This window comes from Fundulus heteroclitus, chromosome 12, assembly GCF_011125445.2.
Source record: "Fundulus heteroclitus isolate FHET01 chromosome 12, MU-UCD_Fhet_4.1, whole genome shotgun sequence".
Lineage (NCBI taxonomy): Eukaryota > Metazoa > Chordata > Actinopteri > Cyprinodontiformes > Fundulidae > Fundulus > Fundulus heteroclitus.
This window is the reverse complement of record NC_046372.1, coordinates 6242876-6259491: the sequence shown is the minus strand read 5'-3', so window position 1 is coordinate 6259491 and position 16616 is coordinate 6242876. Positions and strand designations below refer to the sequence as shown.

General features: G+C 39.0%; 1 protein-coding gene across 3 annotated transcripts; it reads right to left on the bottom strand.

Annotated features, from left to right (window-relative positions):
- Positions 1-6368: 6368 nt before the first annotated feature.
- Positions 6369-11318, bottom strand: LOC118564779. Of its 3 annotated transcripts, none has more exons than XR_004932036.1 (7): positions 11009-11318; positions 9559-9768; positions 9080-9181; positions 8786-8959; positions 8521-8689; positions 7238-7489; positions 6369-7198 (listed from the first exon to the last, which is right to left on the bottom strand). XR_004932036.1 is itself a non-coding variant. In XM_036143838.1 (7 exons), the coding sequence occupies exons 1-7, from the start codon at positions 11046-11048 to the stop codon at positions 7360-7362; spliced, it is 759 nt and encodes a 252-aa protein (XP_035999731.1). In that variant the 5' UTR covers positions 11049-11318; the 3' UTR covers positions 6369-7359. The 3 variants fall into 3 exon arrangements, 2 of the variants coding, with proteins under 2 accessions (XP_035999731.1, XP_035999730.1); XM_036143838.1 differs by having other exon boundaries at positions 6369-7489; positions 8786-8840; positions 8907-8959; XM_036143837.1 differs by having other exon boundaries at positions 6369-7489.
- Positions 11319-16616: the final 5298 nt, after the last annotated feature.

Sequence of the window (16616 nt, the reverse complement as noted above, 5' to 3'; positions counted from 1 at the left end):
AAAGGAGGCATGTGTTTATCCTTTAATTTATCCTCTCCACATTAATGAGAACACTAGAAGCACGCACACACACACACACACACACACACACACACACACACACACACACACACACACACACACACACACTCGTACTGAACTTTAAATGCCCCACTGGTTGCCAATTTGTACCAATTACAGATGTGCCGATTACCCACTGACAAGGCGCAGAGTGATGATTTATTATCAGCTCCAGCAGCTCATATTGATGCCGTGCCCCCTTAATTTGACTTTAATTGTCCGTAATTTTTGTCTTTGTTTCTATTTCCCATCTTTCCCCTCTTTCAGCTCACTATTCTTGCTTCTTTTTATAATAATTACCCATCAGTGAGGAATATAAAAAAGAGACCAAAGACAGATTACTTGAATCAGCAGACTCTACCTGCTGTGGAGACGGAGGTTTTATGGAGTGCAATTTTCCTACGGGGTGGTTTGTTGGAGCAGCAGCTTATCTACAGCTGAGAGGAAGTGGATGGATAAGCTCATTAGGAAGGCCTGCGACGTTCCAGGACCACCCTTTGACCCAGTGCAGGTGGTTGGAGACAGGACTCCGGCAAAAAGAAACATCTCTGTGTCTCCCACCCCATGCACAAAGCTGTTGCAGAGCTGGAGAGCTCCAAAATGTGGCTGCATGTCTCTTTGAACTGACAGCACAAGTGGTGAGCACATCACCCCCATTATGTCCTCTCTTCACAAGCTGCCCGTTCCTTTTAGAATATATTTTAATCGTTTGCTCTTAATGGTCTGAGCCCCTGCCCTGCGTTAGACTGGCGACCTGTCCAGGATGTACCCCGCCTCTCGCCCATGGACAGCTGGAGATAGACACCAGCACCCCTCGTGACCCCATGAGGGATAGACGTGTTAGAAAATGGATGGATGGATGGTCTATATTTCTGATTTATTGAGTTTCTGTGTGGTAGATCCCTGAGGTCATTATGCACTGCAAAAACGGAACTAAAAATAAGTAAAATGTTCCTAAAATTAGTGTATTTGTCCTTGATTTGAGCAGGTAAATAAGATGATTTGCCAATGGAATAAGATTAGTGCACTTAAAATAGGAACAATTCATCTCCATCATCTTATTTCAAGTGCAGGATGTCTAATTATCTTATATTAGGGGTCAAAATACTCATTCCATTGGCAGATAATCTTGTTTACCTGCTCAAATCAAGGATAAAAACACTAACTTTAAACATTTTACCTATTTTTAGATCCATTTTTGCAGTGTGCCAGTTCTCTTTGAAGGTTCCAAGAACTAAATATAAATTTTGGGGTGACTGAGCGGTCTCAGTAAAGGCACCAACACTCTGTTTTATTCCAGATTGATAACATTTATTTATTCTTTTAATATTTTATCTTATTTGTTTTTTTTTTTCTGTTTTTGAATAATTTTGTATTTAAAGCACTCTAGCTCCGCGGCTGACTGTTGCAAAGGACTATATAGATGAATAAATGAAATAAAAGTAAAAGCTCGTTCAGTGACAGACGGCGGCATCCTAGGTGTGCAAAGGAGCGTTATCGCAGATCCTTCCTCCCAACAGCTGTTAGACTTTAAAACCATCACTGCTCCCGACAGACTCAGTGGGTGACTATGATATCTGCAGTTTTTTTTTAATGATTTTAAAGGTTTTGATCTTTCTTTCACATAGTATTTGGGTTTTTTATGCATGAAATCATATCCACATTTTGTAAACTGTTTTAAATCCCCCTACATAGCTGCACATTGTATGTAATCTGAAGGTTCTATTTTTAAGAACCGTACAGTATTTGTTCTTATGGTGTAAATATGCCCTCACGGTACAGTGTCTTATTTTAATGTATGGTTTTATATATATATATATATATATATATATATATATATATATATATATATATATATATATATATATATATATATATATATATATATATATATATATATATACTTTTTTAATATACATTTTGTGGGTTTCTGCATACTTCAGTTTGCCCTTGCTGCAGGTACACCAGAATGAGGGGCAATAAAGGATGTTTCTATTCTATTCTATTCTATTCTATTCTATTCTATTCTATTCTATTCTATTGTTACTGCATACCTTTCCCCTGTCCTCATTAACCCTATTGAAGTCCTTTCCGAAGCTTCGCTCTTTGTTTCGTTTCACTTTGGCTTTGGACCATTAGATGTTGGCAAAATGTTTCAGGCAGAACTTGACCTGAAAATCTTAAAGAGAAAAAATATTTCAGTATGTCAAATTTCAACGATTTAAATACAAAGAATTTACAGTTTAATGAAATGTAAAATATGAGGCGAAAGGAGATTAATAGAGAGTTTTCCATACTGACCACCAGAGAGCAGCAGCAACTAGGCTCAAAGGGCTTGCATTGAACCGGCTGACTCTCACTTCAGTATATGATACAAAATACAGAGAGATGGGTGTAAAATCTGACATCAGCAAAGTATTTTCTGTTTGAAGGAAGAGAAGAACTCACCGAAAGATACTAGCAGAACTATGCGGCCCCAGGTGAAGTAACAGGGTTGGATTCATTCAATGTTTTTGCATTACCAATGTGTTAGGATACCTATGTTCTCAAACAAAAAAAGGTGTATTTTAAAACTAGTTCCCTTTAAACCAATTTTACCTACTCTGAAAAATAAAGAGCTCAAACAGCAAGAGAATTAAACAGAAGGATCTGCTTCTTTTCTGCAGAAAATCTTTCAAACAATTTCACAAATTTTGTCCCAAAGTACAACATTCATTTTTATTAATGACATTCTTTAAAAAAACAGCGTGGCGTAGAATCATTGAGTCAGTGAACTTAACACTTTTCTATTCATACACGTGAACGGTGCAACCTTACATACGATTAGCTCTTCTGACTGTTGACGCACACGTCAAGTTACAGTCATGTGAAAAAGTATTTTTGCTTTTCTTGTCCTGCTAAATAGATCGCTAAACAATTTATTTAGAAATTAAGACATCTACAGTGAGCATGGTCATATCTATCCTTAAAACAAAAATATGGCCTATTTAAACCAGACAGTTATTTTAGAGAACTAGTATTTAACCACTGATTGTTTTCTACTTATCCAGTCATGGATGTAACACGTCCAGGAGGGAAACACAGCCCTACCTCTCCCAAGTTACACTCCAGTTGAAACTGGGGCAGCCAAGAAGTTCTCAGACCGGAGAGAAAGCAGGGAGATCTCACTCTGTGGTTCCTCCTATTGGGATGTGTTCAGAAATCCTCCAAACATGGCTGCCCAGGGGGGCATCCTGATCAGACGCCTGAATCCTCTCTACGAGTTCCCCCGAATGATGAGGCTCTTCAGCTCAATTCAGGATCCCCTTTTTTTTCTTCATGTTCTACATCCCGTGTTAATGGGTGAAAATCAGAAGGGGGATGTTAAATCGAGAGCTTTTCCTTCAAGACATTTGAACTCGCCAGCCTGAGGCAATGACTTACTACGGAGACCAGCACAAGCAGTTCCCCTTTTTCAGACTGAGACCCATGGTCTTAGACTTAGAAGAGCTGAGCAGCAGTTTAGAAATATTGTTTATGTATTTAATGTAAATTTGTTAGAACAATGGTTTACTTTTTTTTGACGTATTCTTATTAAAGAAATCTCAATGATTTTATTTTCTTCAAATTAAGACATATTTTTTTAACTTGATATCTTGTGACCTGATGCAACTACATTCTGCCATGCCCAAGATTAAGATATCATAGATTCCTAAGGTTTGAGGATGTCACGCGGCACCATTTACCCTATTATCTGAAAATGGATACAATATAAACCCAACCGTAAATTTTCCAAGACATGGCCCACCGAATGAACTGACAGGTCGGTCATTAGTCAGAGAAGCAACACGGGGACCCACTGTTACTCTGGAGGAGCAGCAGTTATCTGCGGCTCGGGTGTTGACCACTGCTGTTAGTTGCAGGGGAGACTTGGTATGGTTTCAACATGGTGAGACTTTGTACTCCTGCTATTCCATTAATCAGTGATGAGAGAGGCCCCTGTTGTTATTTCAGCATTCACCTGTTTTGTCCTTGTTCTCACATGGTGGATGTCAAGGCTGGAAATGGATGCATGCAAATAATCTAGAGAAGAACACGGATTTTGAGGTCGGAAGGTAATCTTTTTGACCAATGTTATATTTTGTTTGACATTAACAAGACAGCTGATAAAATTATGTCATTTAGACTGAATCAAATTATAGTTTAATGGCCAAAATATGATGTTGTTCCCCCTGCTAATTGTGAAGCATAATGCTGGTACACTTCACTAACCGAGCTAGGACTGGCAGTATTGATAAACGTCTATTTTATTTAAAGAGTGTTATGACCATCTCCTAAGTATACCTCCTGACTGGAAAGAGGGATACAAAGTCACCGAGGTGTGCCTGCTGGTGAAACAAAAAAAATAATCAAATAAAACATTGTGAGCTCTCAAAGAGGGGAAGGTTAGTTAGATAAAACAAAATGTGGGTTAAATGTGCCCCATGCACGTGTCCCTTGGTCACACCAAGGCATATCAACATTTATCTTTCAACATTATGATTGAAAACATGACACAGCCACACAAACATGGGTACGTTGGCAGTGCTGGCAGTGTTTTCTTTATTTCTTCTTTTTGATAGATGGATGTGGATTATACTAAAAGGTTCTTAATGTGTCCTATCAGTTCTGAATTACTTTGCCAGTAGACTCATTCACACACTGACAGAAAAGACAGATGGACGTAATTCTGGTTTATTCTTTTCTTGCAAAATACCTAATTCTGGCGAATGGTATAGGCTTCTTTTGTCTGATTGTTGCAACCATCCCCAGGGTGTGTTACTACAACCCCAGTATTTAACATCAACATATGTGGTCTGTGACATTCTTGCGGGGTTTTACATTGGTATTTCTTGTTATAATCACATGTGGGTAGCTCTAGTAATCAGCGTGTTAGACCGACTGAAGCAAAAAGTGTCAGAGTTATATCCGGTCCCTCCTGTAGACTCTAGATATTGTTGAAAAGAAGCCATACCCTAAGTAGTACTGTTTCCACTTCACCACAATCAGTGTTGTGTATACACTGTGTGCACAATTATTATCCAAATACTTTGACCATATGATTTTTAGGCATATTTTCTAATTCCAAGCTGGATAAACTTGATGTGTATCTGTGTACTGAAGGATGTTGTGGCCTAAAGAGGTCAACACACTACGTCAAGGTGTGCATTATTATAAGGCAGCTTCTTTTTTTCGTGTTTGTGTGTGTGTGTGTGTGTGTGTGTGTGTGTGTGGGGGGGGGGGGGGTCTGCCAAAAAAGTGATTGAACCTACACTGAAAAGTAATTACCAAAAGTCTTAGAGGGATGCAGCACTCTTGAAATTGCTAAGATACTGGGCCATGATCGTGGATGGGGTCGAAAGAAATGCCAAATATTAGACAAGAATCAATTGTAAAGCTACCAGGAACCCATTATCTTCCAGTTCTGTCATGTTCCGTAACTGCAACCTACCTGGAGTATCTACAAGACGTGTCCCAGGTAGCTGAAACCCAACCATCACCAAACAAGACACATGAGCTGAAGCATCTAGACCGGACCTAGAAATATCGGAAGGCAGGTTTCTCTAATGTTTTACGGCAGAGGTGAAGAATACAGGTTCAGAAAGTTAAAAGCCGCTCCAGAGGTTAACTCCAACCATTTGCATGTCCAGCTGCACAGCATAGACCACAGTTAAGTGAACAGGATGAAGTAAAACCAGGGTTTATGTATGAAGTTGCATTCCCCACCTCTGTTTTACGGCTGATGAAGTGAGAGTGACTCTTGTGGGACCAGATGAATGGGACCGGAGCTGGATCAGTAATGGGACAGAGCTCCGCCTCGAGTCAGACACCAGCAAGGTGGAGGTGGGGACTGGTATGGACTTGTGAAGAATTAACCGCCTCCTGTTGCGGTCCTCCCAGTTCTTTACCCTGGAGAAGCGCTCTTCTTTTACTGTTGAGTTCTGAAGTGGTAAATGACTCTCGAGGCAGAAACCATACTTGAACACATTTTAAGGCAAGGCAAGTTTATTTGTAAAGCACATTTCAGTACAAGGACAACACAAAGTGCTTTACATGCACTGTAAAAAAAAAACCCTTAAAAAAACTGTAATATTCTGGCAGCTGGGGTGCCAGAAAAATACTGTGAAATAACAGATAATTACTTTCTCATAAAAATACGGTTATTTTCCATAATTAAAATACAGTTTGTAGTTGTAATTTAACAAGTTTTTGTCGTATTTTCATCCTATTTTTAATGTTTAATTAGAAACAGTCACATTTTAAAAACAATTAAATTACCTAAATAAATGTTGTCTTACGAATAATACTGCTTAAATTCACAGAAATGTTCTGTTCCTAGCTGTTTTTTTAATGGAAAAAGGTTGTATAATAATTTATATTTGATGTAATATAACAGTATATGGACACAAAATAATGTGATTCATCTTTCAAAACATGTTAAAAAAATGTTGAAAAACGTGATCTTGGGTTTACAATTGCAATAATTTACCATTATTTTTAGATCACATCAAATGCATATTTAGTTATATTTGTTTTTAACATTTACTTAAACATTATGTTTTAAAACAATGAAATTACCCATAAAGATGGTAAACTAACATTATAATATGAATAATAATGCTTACATTTACAGAAATGTGCTATTAGTTGGCTTTAATGGCATTGTTTTATGTAAAAAAGCTGTATATTACTTTATATTAGATGTAAAGTAACAGTATACAACAATATTTTTATTAATCTTTCAAAACTTAGGTGTAAATTTAATTTTTTGTTTTCTTTTACATTGATTTCCTGAATATTTAACAGACTTTCAACTAAAATTATAATCACCTAATAACACCAGAATTATTTAAATTTTAAATGGTTTAAACCGGTTTTTGGCTAGTGGGAAAAGGGGCTTAAATGAACTGTTGTGCTTGAATGAGACTAAGCTGAACAACAATAGCCATAATTTCCCATTCTCTGTATTTTTATTTAACTGTAACCATTATTACAGCAATATTCAAAAAATAAAAACAATTAAATTAAAATGACTGGTTCTAAAAAAAAAAAAAGGTAAAAAAAAAAAAAAAAAAGAAAAGAAAAAGTTGTTACCAATTTACAGTAACATTTCCATAACCTGGGTCAAGTAATCATACATCCAAAAGGCATCCATAACTTGGCCAAGTAATCCACATCATTGAAAGCAAAGCTACATAACAGCTTATGTGAAACCTCACTGGATATTAATCCATAACAGTCTGTAACTTGGACAAATTATACATAACTTGTGAGCACTTCTTATTCCCTCCACTCGCAGTCTGCAATTCTGGTGATCAGTATGAGAACCTTTGGACTGACTGCAAGTTTTCTTTTGGTGGCGTTCCGCTCCACTTTTGATCCCTTGTCTGGATTTATCTTGAAGAGGCACCTGTCAAATGGGAAAAAAAAAAGTCAGTGTGGACTGTACTCTAATTGTTTTCATGGGTCGGTCTTTCATTTTTCCATTTCATAACTCAATCAGAAAAAAAGAAAACAAGGTTGTTTTTCCTCTTACAATAAAATCAGAACATTCAAATTAAGTTTTTGATATTATTTTGTTATGTGATATTTGGATAAATTCAGGAAATGCTTGGAGACTTGTGGAAGTGCAAGTGCTTTACTTTCAGCCTACATGCACAGCAGAAAAGCCTGACCGGAGATCTGCCTGCTGACTGCAAGACAAGTCTCCTAGACCGGGCAGGAGCCAGCGCCATCTTCAATAATGTCCCTTCAGGTCCATCTCAGCAGCTCCATGCTGCTTTTCTCCGCGACCCAACTCCACCTCCTAGTGGGGCCTCCTCAGTGGCAGTGTTGGTTCCCGTCTGGTTTGAGTGACTCCTAGCATGAGTGTTCATGCGCAGCAGGCTGTCAGGCTTCCCTGCTGTGAATGTACGCTGAAGGTAATACAGCTAAACCTCCACAAACCTCCTCAGGTTTTTCAGGTTAGTACTGAATGTTTTATCTTTGGCAACCAAAGGTCCTTTTTGGAGTCTCCAAAAGAACACTGAGAAAATTGCATGTGTATGCCCACACAAAAATGACTCCCTAGAAGTCATACTTTATCCTAGACCTGGTAGTGGGTCTCAGCTGTGTTTCCAAGACGATATAAGTGACCAAGGGGGCAGAATGTGGTCATTTCCACAGGTGTACAAAACAGCCCCCAAAGAAAACTAATACTCTACCCTTTGTTCCACACTGGCAGTTTATCACACAATCAATCTATTGGTACCATTCTACAGGGCCTCAGCTTTTCAGAAGAGGTCAGGCACTTGATTTCAAGTCAAAGTATGTGGACACAGGGACATTTTAAATAGGCAATGTGCAATTTTGAAGAAAAACAAAAAGGGGGGCGACTAGCACTGGGAGATAATATATATATTATCTTATTTTGATGTATTAAATTGACTAGTGCTGTCTTACCTCTGTAAGAACTCCAAAGTTGATGCCTGGGCTGCTGGGTAAGATATGTTCATACAGTAGTACGAACCAAACATCAGCATAAGAGCATCACTGAAGATTCTGATGTGGCCATTCACAATGGTCTGGTCCACAGACAGCATGAAATTCTCCGCTGCCAAAGTCGAGTTTCCTGTTGTGTACAAAGACAAGAGAAAAGGGGAATATTTTGTGATAAACAGAGACAAAAGACCGCAACTTCCAACAACTATGATTTCAAGTCTCTCACTTTTTGTTGGCCGGTTTCCCGTTTCCAGCTTTCTGATGATCTCAGATGGAATTTTCTGCCAAGGAATTTGAAATTTAAAATGCCAGCTGTTATCAGACTTTCGACGAGGTGTGATACCCACACTTGAACTACGTGTTGACTGCGATGAACTTGTAGTTTCTAAGCTGTAACCACCTGATGAGAATACAGAAATAATAGGTGGGTTTTCATGGAGCCCTTTTCCTTATCAGCATCAGGCTCAGAAATGTAATTTCTTCATAAAAGTGATTCTGTGCAACAAATGCATATACTCACCAGAAAGGTGCATCTCGTCAGACTGTGTTACTGGACTTGTACTGGTACTGGCTCTGCTGAACTGTTGGTTGCTCGGAGGACTGCCCAAGACATCTTGTTGGCCTTAATAAAGGACAGATAGTAGTAATATTTAGCCATACAGACATCACATAGCTCAATCGGGGTATATTAATACCCACCATAATTATATAGTCAGTAGCCAATTGACACATGTCAAACTGTTCCCTTCTCAATATCATACAGTACGGTACACCACCACTAACACCCACTATGAAATCAATGATGAACAAGGTACAGTCTAGTTATCACCTTTTTTTGAAAACATCAACAAAAATGTGGAGAAGATTCTTTGAAGTATAATTAATAGTAGAACTTCTGTATTGGACTGCATTCATTTGAACAGGTGTACCTAACAAATATACTTTGACTATGCACAATTTTCTAATGTCAAAGTTTATTGTACAAATTGAAATACATACTTGTCTTTTTGAGCAGTGACAGAAGCTTTCTGACTTCAATTGGTCTCAGGACAGAAAGGGGGTCACTCTCCTGCAGGTAGCTCAGGTCTTCCAGGTCCTCAACTCCTAAATCTTGCAGACGCTGCAACAAAGGCTCATGGTCTCTCATTTTAGGAAGACTTGATTTGATGAAAGACAGAAGTGGGCTCTCTGTATCCATGCCTAGGAGGACTAGAAGGGATGAAAAATACAGTTTTTCAAGGATTAGTGTCATATTTTAACTTTTAACTTACTCAGAGTCAACAATGCTATGTTTAAGTGAAATTACCCTTGCCCCACAAAGCTTGTACACAGGCAAAGGATAATAATCTAGTTTCTGCTCAGGCTTCCAACATTTCATGCTCTGCCTTGCTTGTTTCACTTCATACAATGCAAATGCTGGCATATAGGACACGTCATGAGGTGTAACAATAAAGTACACATGGTGGAAAAAAAAAAATGAACCATGAAATTTGCCAAAAATCGAAATACAACCAAGCTATTGGTTGTAAAATAGTTGACCTAAACTGTGTTAGCCAATCTACCCCCAATAAAGATGATTGTTAACTTATCATGTACATATTTTTCCATATTGTTTTGAATTTAATGTTGACCAGTGACTAGTGTTGAAAGACAAGTAAGAAAGAAAGTAACTGGTTGAAATAAACCATTACCAAATCTCAGTATAATTTATAAAAAGCGTATTAGGTCGAGTATGATTTTTTTTTACCCAGTGTATTATTGATGTTAGAAAAATTTCAAAACCAAATTTTGAAAGTTACATGAAATTAAGCTTCCTATCCTAGCCAAATAGCATACATTCATTTCAAGTGATACAGTGAAAGTTGTGGCCAAAAAACTAGTGAAAATGTAGAAGAGGCAAGAGGGTTAATAATCGATTATTGTTCATTGTTGCAGCTCTAAACAAATGTTCGTCTTTCTCTCCGCCTGTGTCAGTTAGATCACAAAAGCAAACGTAATGGCTCACTGTTAAGTGGTAAGCTATCGTTAGTGGCTGGTCGTGACAACGTTGATGAAACAAAATTAAGCATCTTAACATATGTTAAAAAAAATGAAACTTCGTGTAAGAGAATGAGAGCGGGAGAGTGCGCGGGACATAGCAAGAAAGGCTGCATGTATTAGTTAAGTCGCGCGAACAGGTGTGCGCAATTCTGTTCCCCCGTGAAAATCTGTTCCCCCTGTCTCGGGAGCGCGCTTTGCAGCCGCTATAATCATTTCAAGGTTGTAACGTTCAGTTTAATCGGCAGCCGACAATATATAATTACACAACGTGAAGACGCCAACGGTCATGCTAATGTCGTCATAGTTAAGCTAACATGTCCACATGCTAGCGGATTTTGTGCCGACTGAGTAATTAAGAAGCATGATGGTAAATAAATCTAATGCTACTCAGCTTCAGTTTGATACTTGCCTTCTACCTCCGTCCTTCCTCCAGCCTTGACATCGGGCATTAGCTGCTGTTCACTCGAAGACGACCAACGGGAACTGCCGCGCAACGTTGTTGGGTTGACACCGGTTTAGTGTTAGCAAAGATTCTGGGATGTCTTCTTCTTCTTCTTCTTCTTCTTCTTCTTCTTCTTCTTCTTCTTCTTCTTCTTCTTCTTCTTCTTCTCAAACAGATCCTGTTGACCAACCCAAACGGGACCCACGCTTTTCACAAATGAGTTGTCGCGTTGTTGTCATCACGTTGTTCCATTCAGGTGCCGTGAGACGTTGTTTTTTTTTGTTTTTTTTGGTGTACGTGTGTGTGCAGGGAAACGTAGCATGTCTCCTGATTAAACGTGTTTTGTTCAGACTTGCTGTAACATAATTCAAGACCTTGCGATTTACATTGTTTGGATTTATATATAAATAAACATTAGCCTACAGTGTGGCCCTGCAATGTTTCATACTTTCTATTACTTTTTATTCCTATAAATTACATCAGATGAAAAGCATGTAGGCCTAGTTTATGTGGTTTTATCCTGGTATTGGCCTCCTTAACTTTCCTGTTTAGAAGACCTTTGAAACTAAATGTTAAAATAATATTAATACATGTTACCATCTAGGAAATTGCACTAATTGTAGTTATTTTTAATGAAAACATTAGTCAATTAACAAAGAAATTATAGTAAAATTACTAATTAAATAGTTATTTTACTTTTAATTTCTCAGTAACTTTAAATGATTTTTAACTTTTTTTAAAGTTTTAAAGTTGAATTCTACAGTTTATTCCCTTAAATAACAGCGAAATATTTGTGAAATTACGATATATTTGTGAACGTATTTTAACAATAAATATATGGATTTCTAATAGGGTTTTATTGTAAAAGAACAGGAATATTGTGTGTTTTCACAGTTACAGTGATTTCATGTTAGTTTACATTTGACATGTAAAATCACAGGTTTTTTTTATAAATTAAATGGTATTTTAAAAATACAGACAAAATCTGTAAAATAAACAGTAAAATTCTGTTATATTACACTTTTTTTTTACAGTGTGATTAAAACATAGGAAAAATAAAAACAGAATAAAAGCAGGTAAAAGCAACAGCTGGAATAAAATGTAGGAAAATTGAAACAAAATAAAACAGACTACAAACTTAAACTAATGATGTTTCAGTAAAACAGTTTAACTAGAACAGTCAAAGGCAATCCTAAACAAATAGGTTTTAATCTTTAAAAGAACTCAGGCTTTCAGCATTTTTACAGTTTTCTAAAAGTTTGTTCCAGATAAGTGGAGCATAGGAACTAAATGCTGCTTCTCCGTGTTTGGTTCTGGTTCTCCAGTGTATGCTTGAACCAGAAGACCTTAGTGGTCTGGAGGGTTGATACACTGATAACAAGTCTGTGATGTATTTAGGTGCTAAGCCATTCAGGGATTTATAGACTAACAGAAGTATTTTAAAGTCTATTCTCTGAGATACAGGGAGCCAGTGTAAGGACTTTAGAACTGGGGTTATGTGCTCTACTTTCTTAGTCTTAGTGAGAACGCGGGCAGCAGCGTTCTGGATCAGCTGCAGCTGTCTGATCCACTTTTTAGGCAGACCTGTGAAAACACCGTTGCAGTAATCAATTCGATTAAGAATAAACGCATGGATTCATTTTTCCGGATCCTGCTGAGACATTAGTCCTTTAACCCTGGAAATGTTCTTCAGGTGATAGAAAGCCGACCTTGTAACTGTCTTTAGATGCTTTTGGAGGTTCAGGTCTGAGTCCATCACTATTCCCAGATCTTGGGCCTGATCAGCGGTTATTAGCTGAAGCAGCTGAAGCTGTGTGCTAACTTTTGATCTCTCCTTTATTTGTCCAAAGATTATTACTTCAGTTTTGTTTTTATTCAATTGAAGAAAGTTTTGGCACATCCATGCATTGATTTCTTCTTGGCATTTACTCAGTGCTTGAACTGGTTCATAGTCACCTGGTAACATGGTAATGTAGAGCTGTGTGTCGTCTGCATAGTTATGGTAGCTGATGTTGTTGTTTTTTATGATCTGAGATAGCGGTGCCCATGTAGATACTGAATTGGAGGAGACCCAAGATCGATCTTTTGGGGAACTCCAAAGGGTCGATCTAAACAAGCCAATCTAAACAAGCCAGAGGAATAGTACAGCCTCAGTGCTGGACTCTCATAGAAATCATCGCATCGGCCCCAGGGTTTATTCACATGTACATGCTGCTCGGAGGTGACTGTCCATTTGTTTATGTATGCCACATCTCTGACATCCTTGGCATCTGTGGTATTATTAAAGATGAGCTGGTTGGACCTTTACAGGTGGAAGATGGGCTCAAAAACTGTCCGTTTTTAGAAGACACTTTCTTCAAGCAGCAGTGCAGGAAGCAGTCTGCATCTTTCAAAAGGACAAGGGTGTTTATGCCGGGCAACGCTCCATCACATGGATCCGAGCACTGCTCTGCGTAGCAAGGCAGTAAAGGCGTTAAGGATGAAAACCTTATGACACGGCCCTCTTCCTCCTCACCTGACCTGAACCCTGCTGAGAAGTTGTGGTCAGTTCTTAAATGGAAGATTTAACAGTACTCCTCTCTGAACGCGATGTCTGGGAGGCTTCGGTCGCTGTTGGTTGTCAACAGATCAAGAAGCTGACAGACTCCATGAATGGAAAGCTTATCACTGTTACTGAAAACTGAAGAGTTTTTTTTTTTTTTGGCTATGTCAGAAATGTTTATTGCAACATTTCAGGTTGTTTAAATTTTTTTGTTTAAACAAATGAAAAAAGTGAAATGGGAATTTGTTTTGTGTAATATTCTGCACCATAGTAGTTGCCCAATACTTTTACTTTTTTTTTTAAACATTCCTGTTTCAGATTCATTAACATTTCGGATTAACAGAGAGCACTGTAGTTGGTGATGAATAAAAATAATTCTCAAAAATAAGACGGTCTTTTGGTAAGTTTAAGCTTTTTTTTTTTTGCCGAATTGAAACGCCCTATGTGTGGTCTGAAATACAGCCAACATGTCATGCCCACAACTAAAAGTGGTGGTGGCAACTTCAGGAAGTGGGAAGTTTTTCTTTAAAGCAGGGACGGGAAACTGTGCCGAGTTGATGGCAGATGACAGGAATGCTGGAAGAAAACTTGTTAGAGGCTGCGGAGGACTTGAGACCGGGGCAAAGGTTTCACCCGCCATCAGGACGAGCAGCAGTGGTACAGTTTAGATTCAATTTGCATGCTAGAATGGCCTGGACGCAAATTTAGCTGAGAAACGAGACATGAAAATCGATGTTCAGAGACGCTTTGCACCCAACCAGGCTGAGCTTGAGCTGTTTTGCAAAGAAGTATTTGCAAAACAGCTTGACGTGAATTAAAGTTTCCTTCAAAGAGTTTCTCTTTATCACGCAAGCTAAAATACAGCTTTACAAACCAAATTAAACACAGTGTTATAGTGAAAATATGAAAAACGTCACGGGTGTGACTACTTTTTTGGCAATGCAGCGTAACGTGGAACATAATTCAAACGTGACCCGTGTGTGAATGTCCAAACTATTGTAACCGGCTGACAAAGCGCTGCACGTTTTTTAAGGCTGGTTAGAGGGAGTAGACGGCGGTTTTGCAACAGGTATCTTTTAAATGACAGTTCGCTGACCATCCAGACATCCTCCTTCTAATGCTTCACAGGTTAACACGGTGCATGCGCTTGCACACTTGCAGGGTGTGCACCTGCTTTGAATTCTGCTGCAGTGCTTGATGAGAAACGCTGATAAATGAATGTGCGGCGGTTTCTAAAAATATAAAACAGCGGTGGTCTACTCTGGCGACTTGAATCGTGTTTTCAATCCGCCCACCTATTCATCCTGAAACGGTGCCCACGCTTTCTGCTTCTCCTCATTCCCTCGCCACCTTTACACTCCCCCCACTCCTTCCTCTGAATCCTGAACACATCACATAAATGGATGATGGATTAAATCTGATATCTTTCCACCCTGCTGGTATTCAGGAAATTGTCCTCCCCGCGGGAAGTGGATGCAGATGGAGGGATGAATTGATGTAAATGGAGAGATAAAAATGGGAGGCAGGCGAGGCTGGCCTGAGAGGTGGAAGGTGTTTAGAAGATGGATGGATTGCTGGTGAACACGAGCGAGACAGACAAGGGGAAGAGATGGAAAACAGGACGGCGCGGGAGCGGAGATGAGTGAGCTGTCGGTTTGGAGATAAATCAGAGAGGCAAGCGCGCTGAGGGGGGTATATGTTCGCGGACGCACGTACAAACAGATGTGTGTTTTGCGATCACGCTTGAACTCGCACAAGTGCAAACACGAAACACGCGCACTTACTCACTCGAGCACACTCTGCCCCGCGGCAAAGTGGTAAAAGGCCACGGCTGATTGGGCGCTGCAGGCCAATTTCGCCCCGAGTGGCAGAGCGGTGCATGTTGGGATGTTGGGATACAAACGCAGTTACCCATGAAGGCATGAGGTAGGTCACCTCTTTTCGCTCCGTCTCTCTCATCCTTCACGTCCTTTCAACTTTTCCTTCCTTAAATCCTCCTCTTTATCTTTCCTCCTTTCTTTATTCGTTTTTTTTCTTTTTTTACCTCTATGGATTTTATTTCTTCTACACCTCCATCCCTATCCATCTTTCACACAGAGAACATATTCTCTCCAGATAATAACAGCAGCTCTTAGTTCTGCACTCTTTCTGGCTCGCTTCATTTCCATCTGCCATCCATTCCTCCAGAATCTCTCTTTTCCAGCTTTACTCGCCCTCAGTCTTTTCCTCGACAAGCCCTCTCTGTGCAAACACACAGACATACACAACGCAGCAACCCGGACGCACACACACTCTGGATCCCTGCAGCGTAGTGTGCTAACAGAATGATTAGTCCCGCTTGATGTCTCTGACAGCTCTAATCCTTCTAAATGACCACCACATGCCTCCCCTCGTCAGCCCATGGCTACATACACAAACGGCGCACATTCAAACTCGACCATGCCCACAATATTTACAACTCTGGTAGGAAATGCGATGGATCTACGTGTTTACAATAGTTTAGACACTTGCATGATGAACTGGCGCTAAAAGTCCCTTCGTGGTGTACTGATATACAGGGGGGATTCGAGTTCAAATCCCGGTTTTCGGAAGGAAAGGCATCTGGTGTAAAAACTTTGCCAAGTCTGTGTGCAAGTTGTACTGACTTTCCATGGTGACCCCTGAATAGGGGAGCACACTGCAAAAACAGAACTAAAAATAAGTCAAATCTTCTTGAAATTAGTGCATTTATCCTTGATTGTAGCAGGTAAATAAGATGATCTGCCAATGGAGTGAGTATTTTCACCCCTAAAATATGATAATTAGATATACTGCATTTCAAATAAGATGATAGAGATGAGTTGTTCCTATTTTAAGTGTAAACATCTCATTCCATTGGCAAATTATCTTATTTACCTGCTAAAATCAAGGATGAATGCACCAATTTCAAAAAGATTTGACTTATTTTTAGTTGTGTTTTTGCAGTGCACCTGAACTGGTGCTAAAAATAATGAATGGAATTTAAATAATAAAATAGCAGATGACATACATTAA

Coding starts and splice junctions, on each gene's coding strand:
- LOC118564779 (XM_036143837.1), bottom strand. CDS start 11,048: ATGCCCGATGTCAAGGCTGGAGGAAGGACGGAGGTAGAAG. Junction 9,769..11,008: donor AGGAAGGACGGAGGTAGAAG/GCAAGTATCAAA, acceptor CATCCCTTCTAG/TCCTCCTAGGCATGGATACA. Junction 7,490..8,520: donor ACTTTGGAGTTCTTACAGAG/GTAAGACAGCAC, acceptor CCCATTTGACAG/GTGCCTCTTCAAGATAAATC.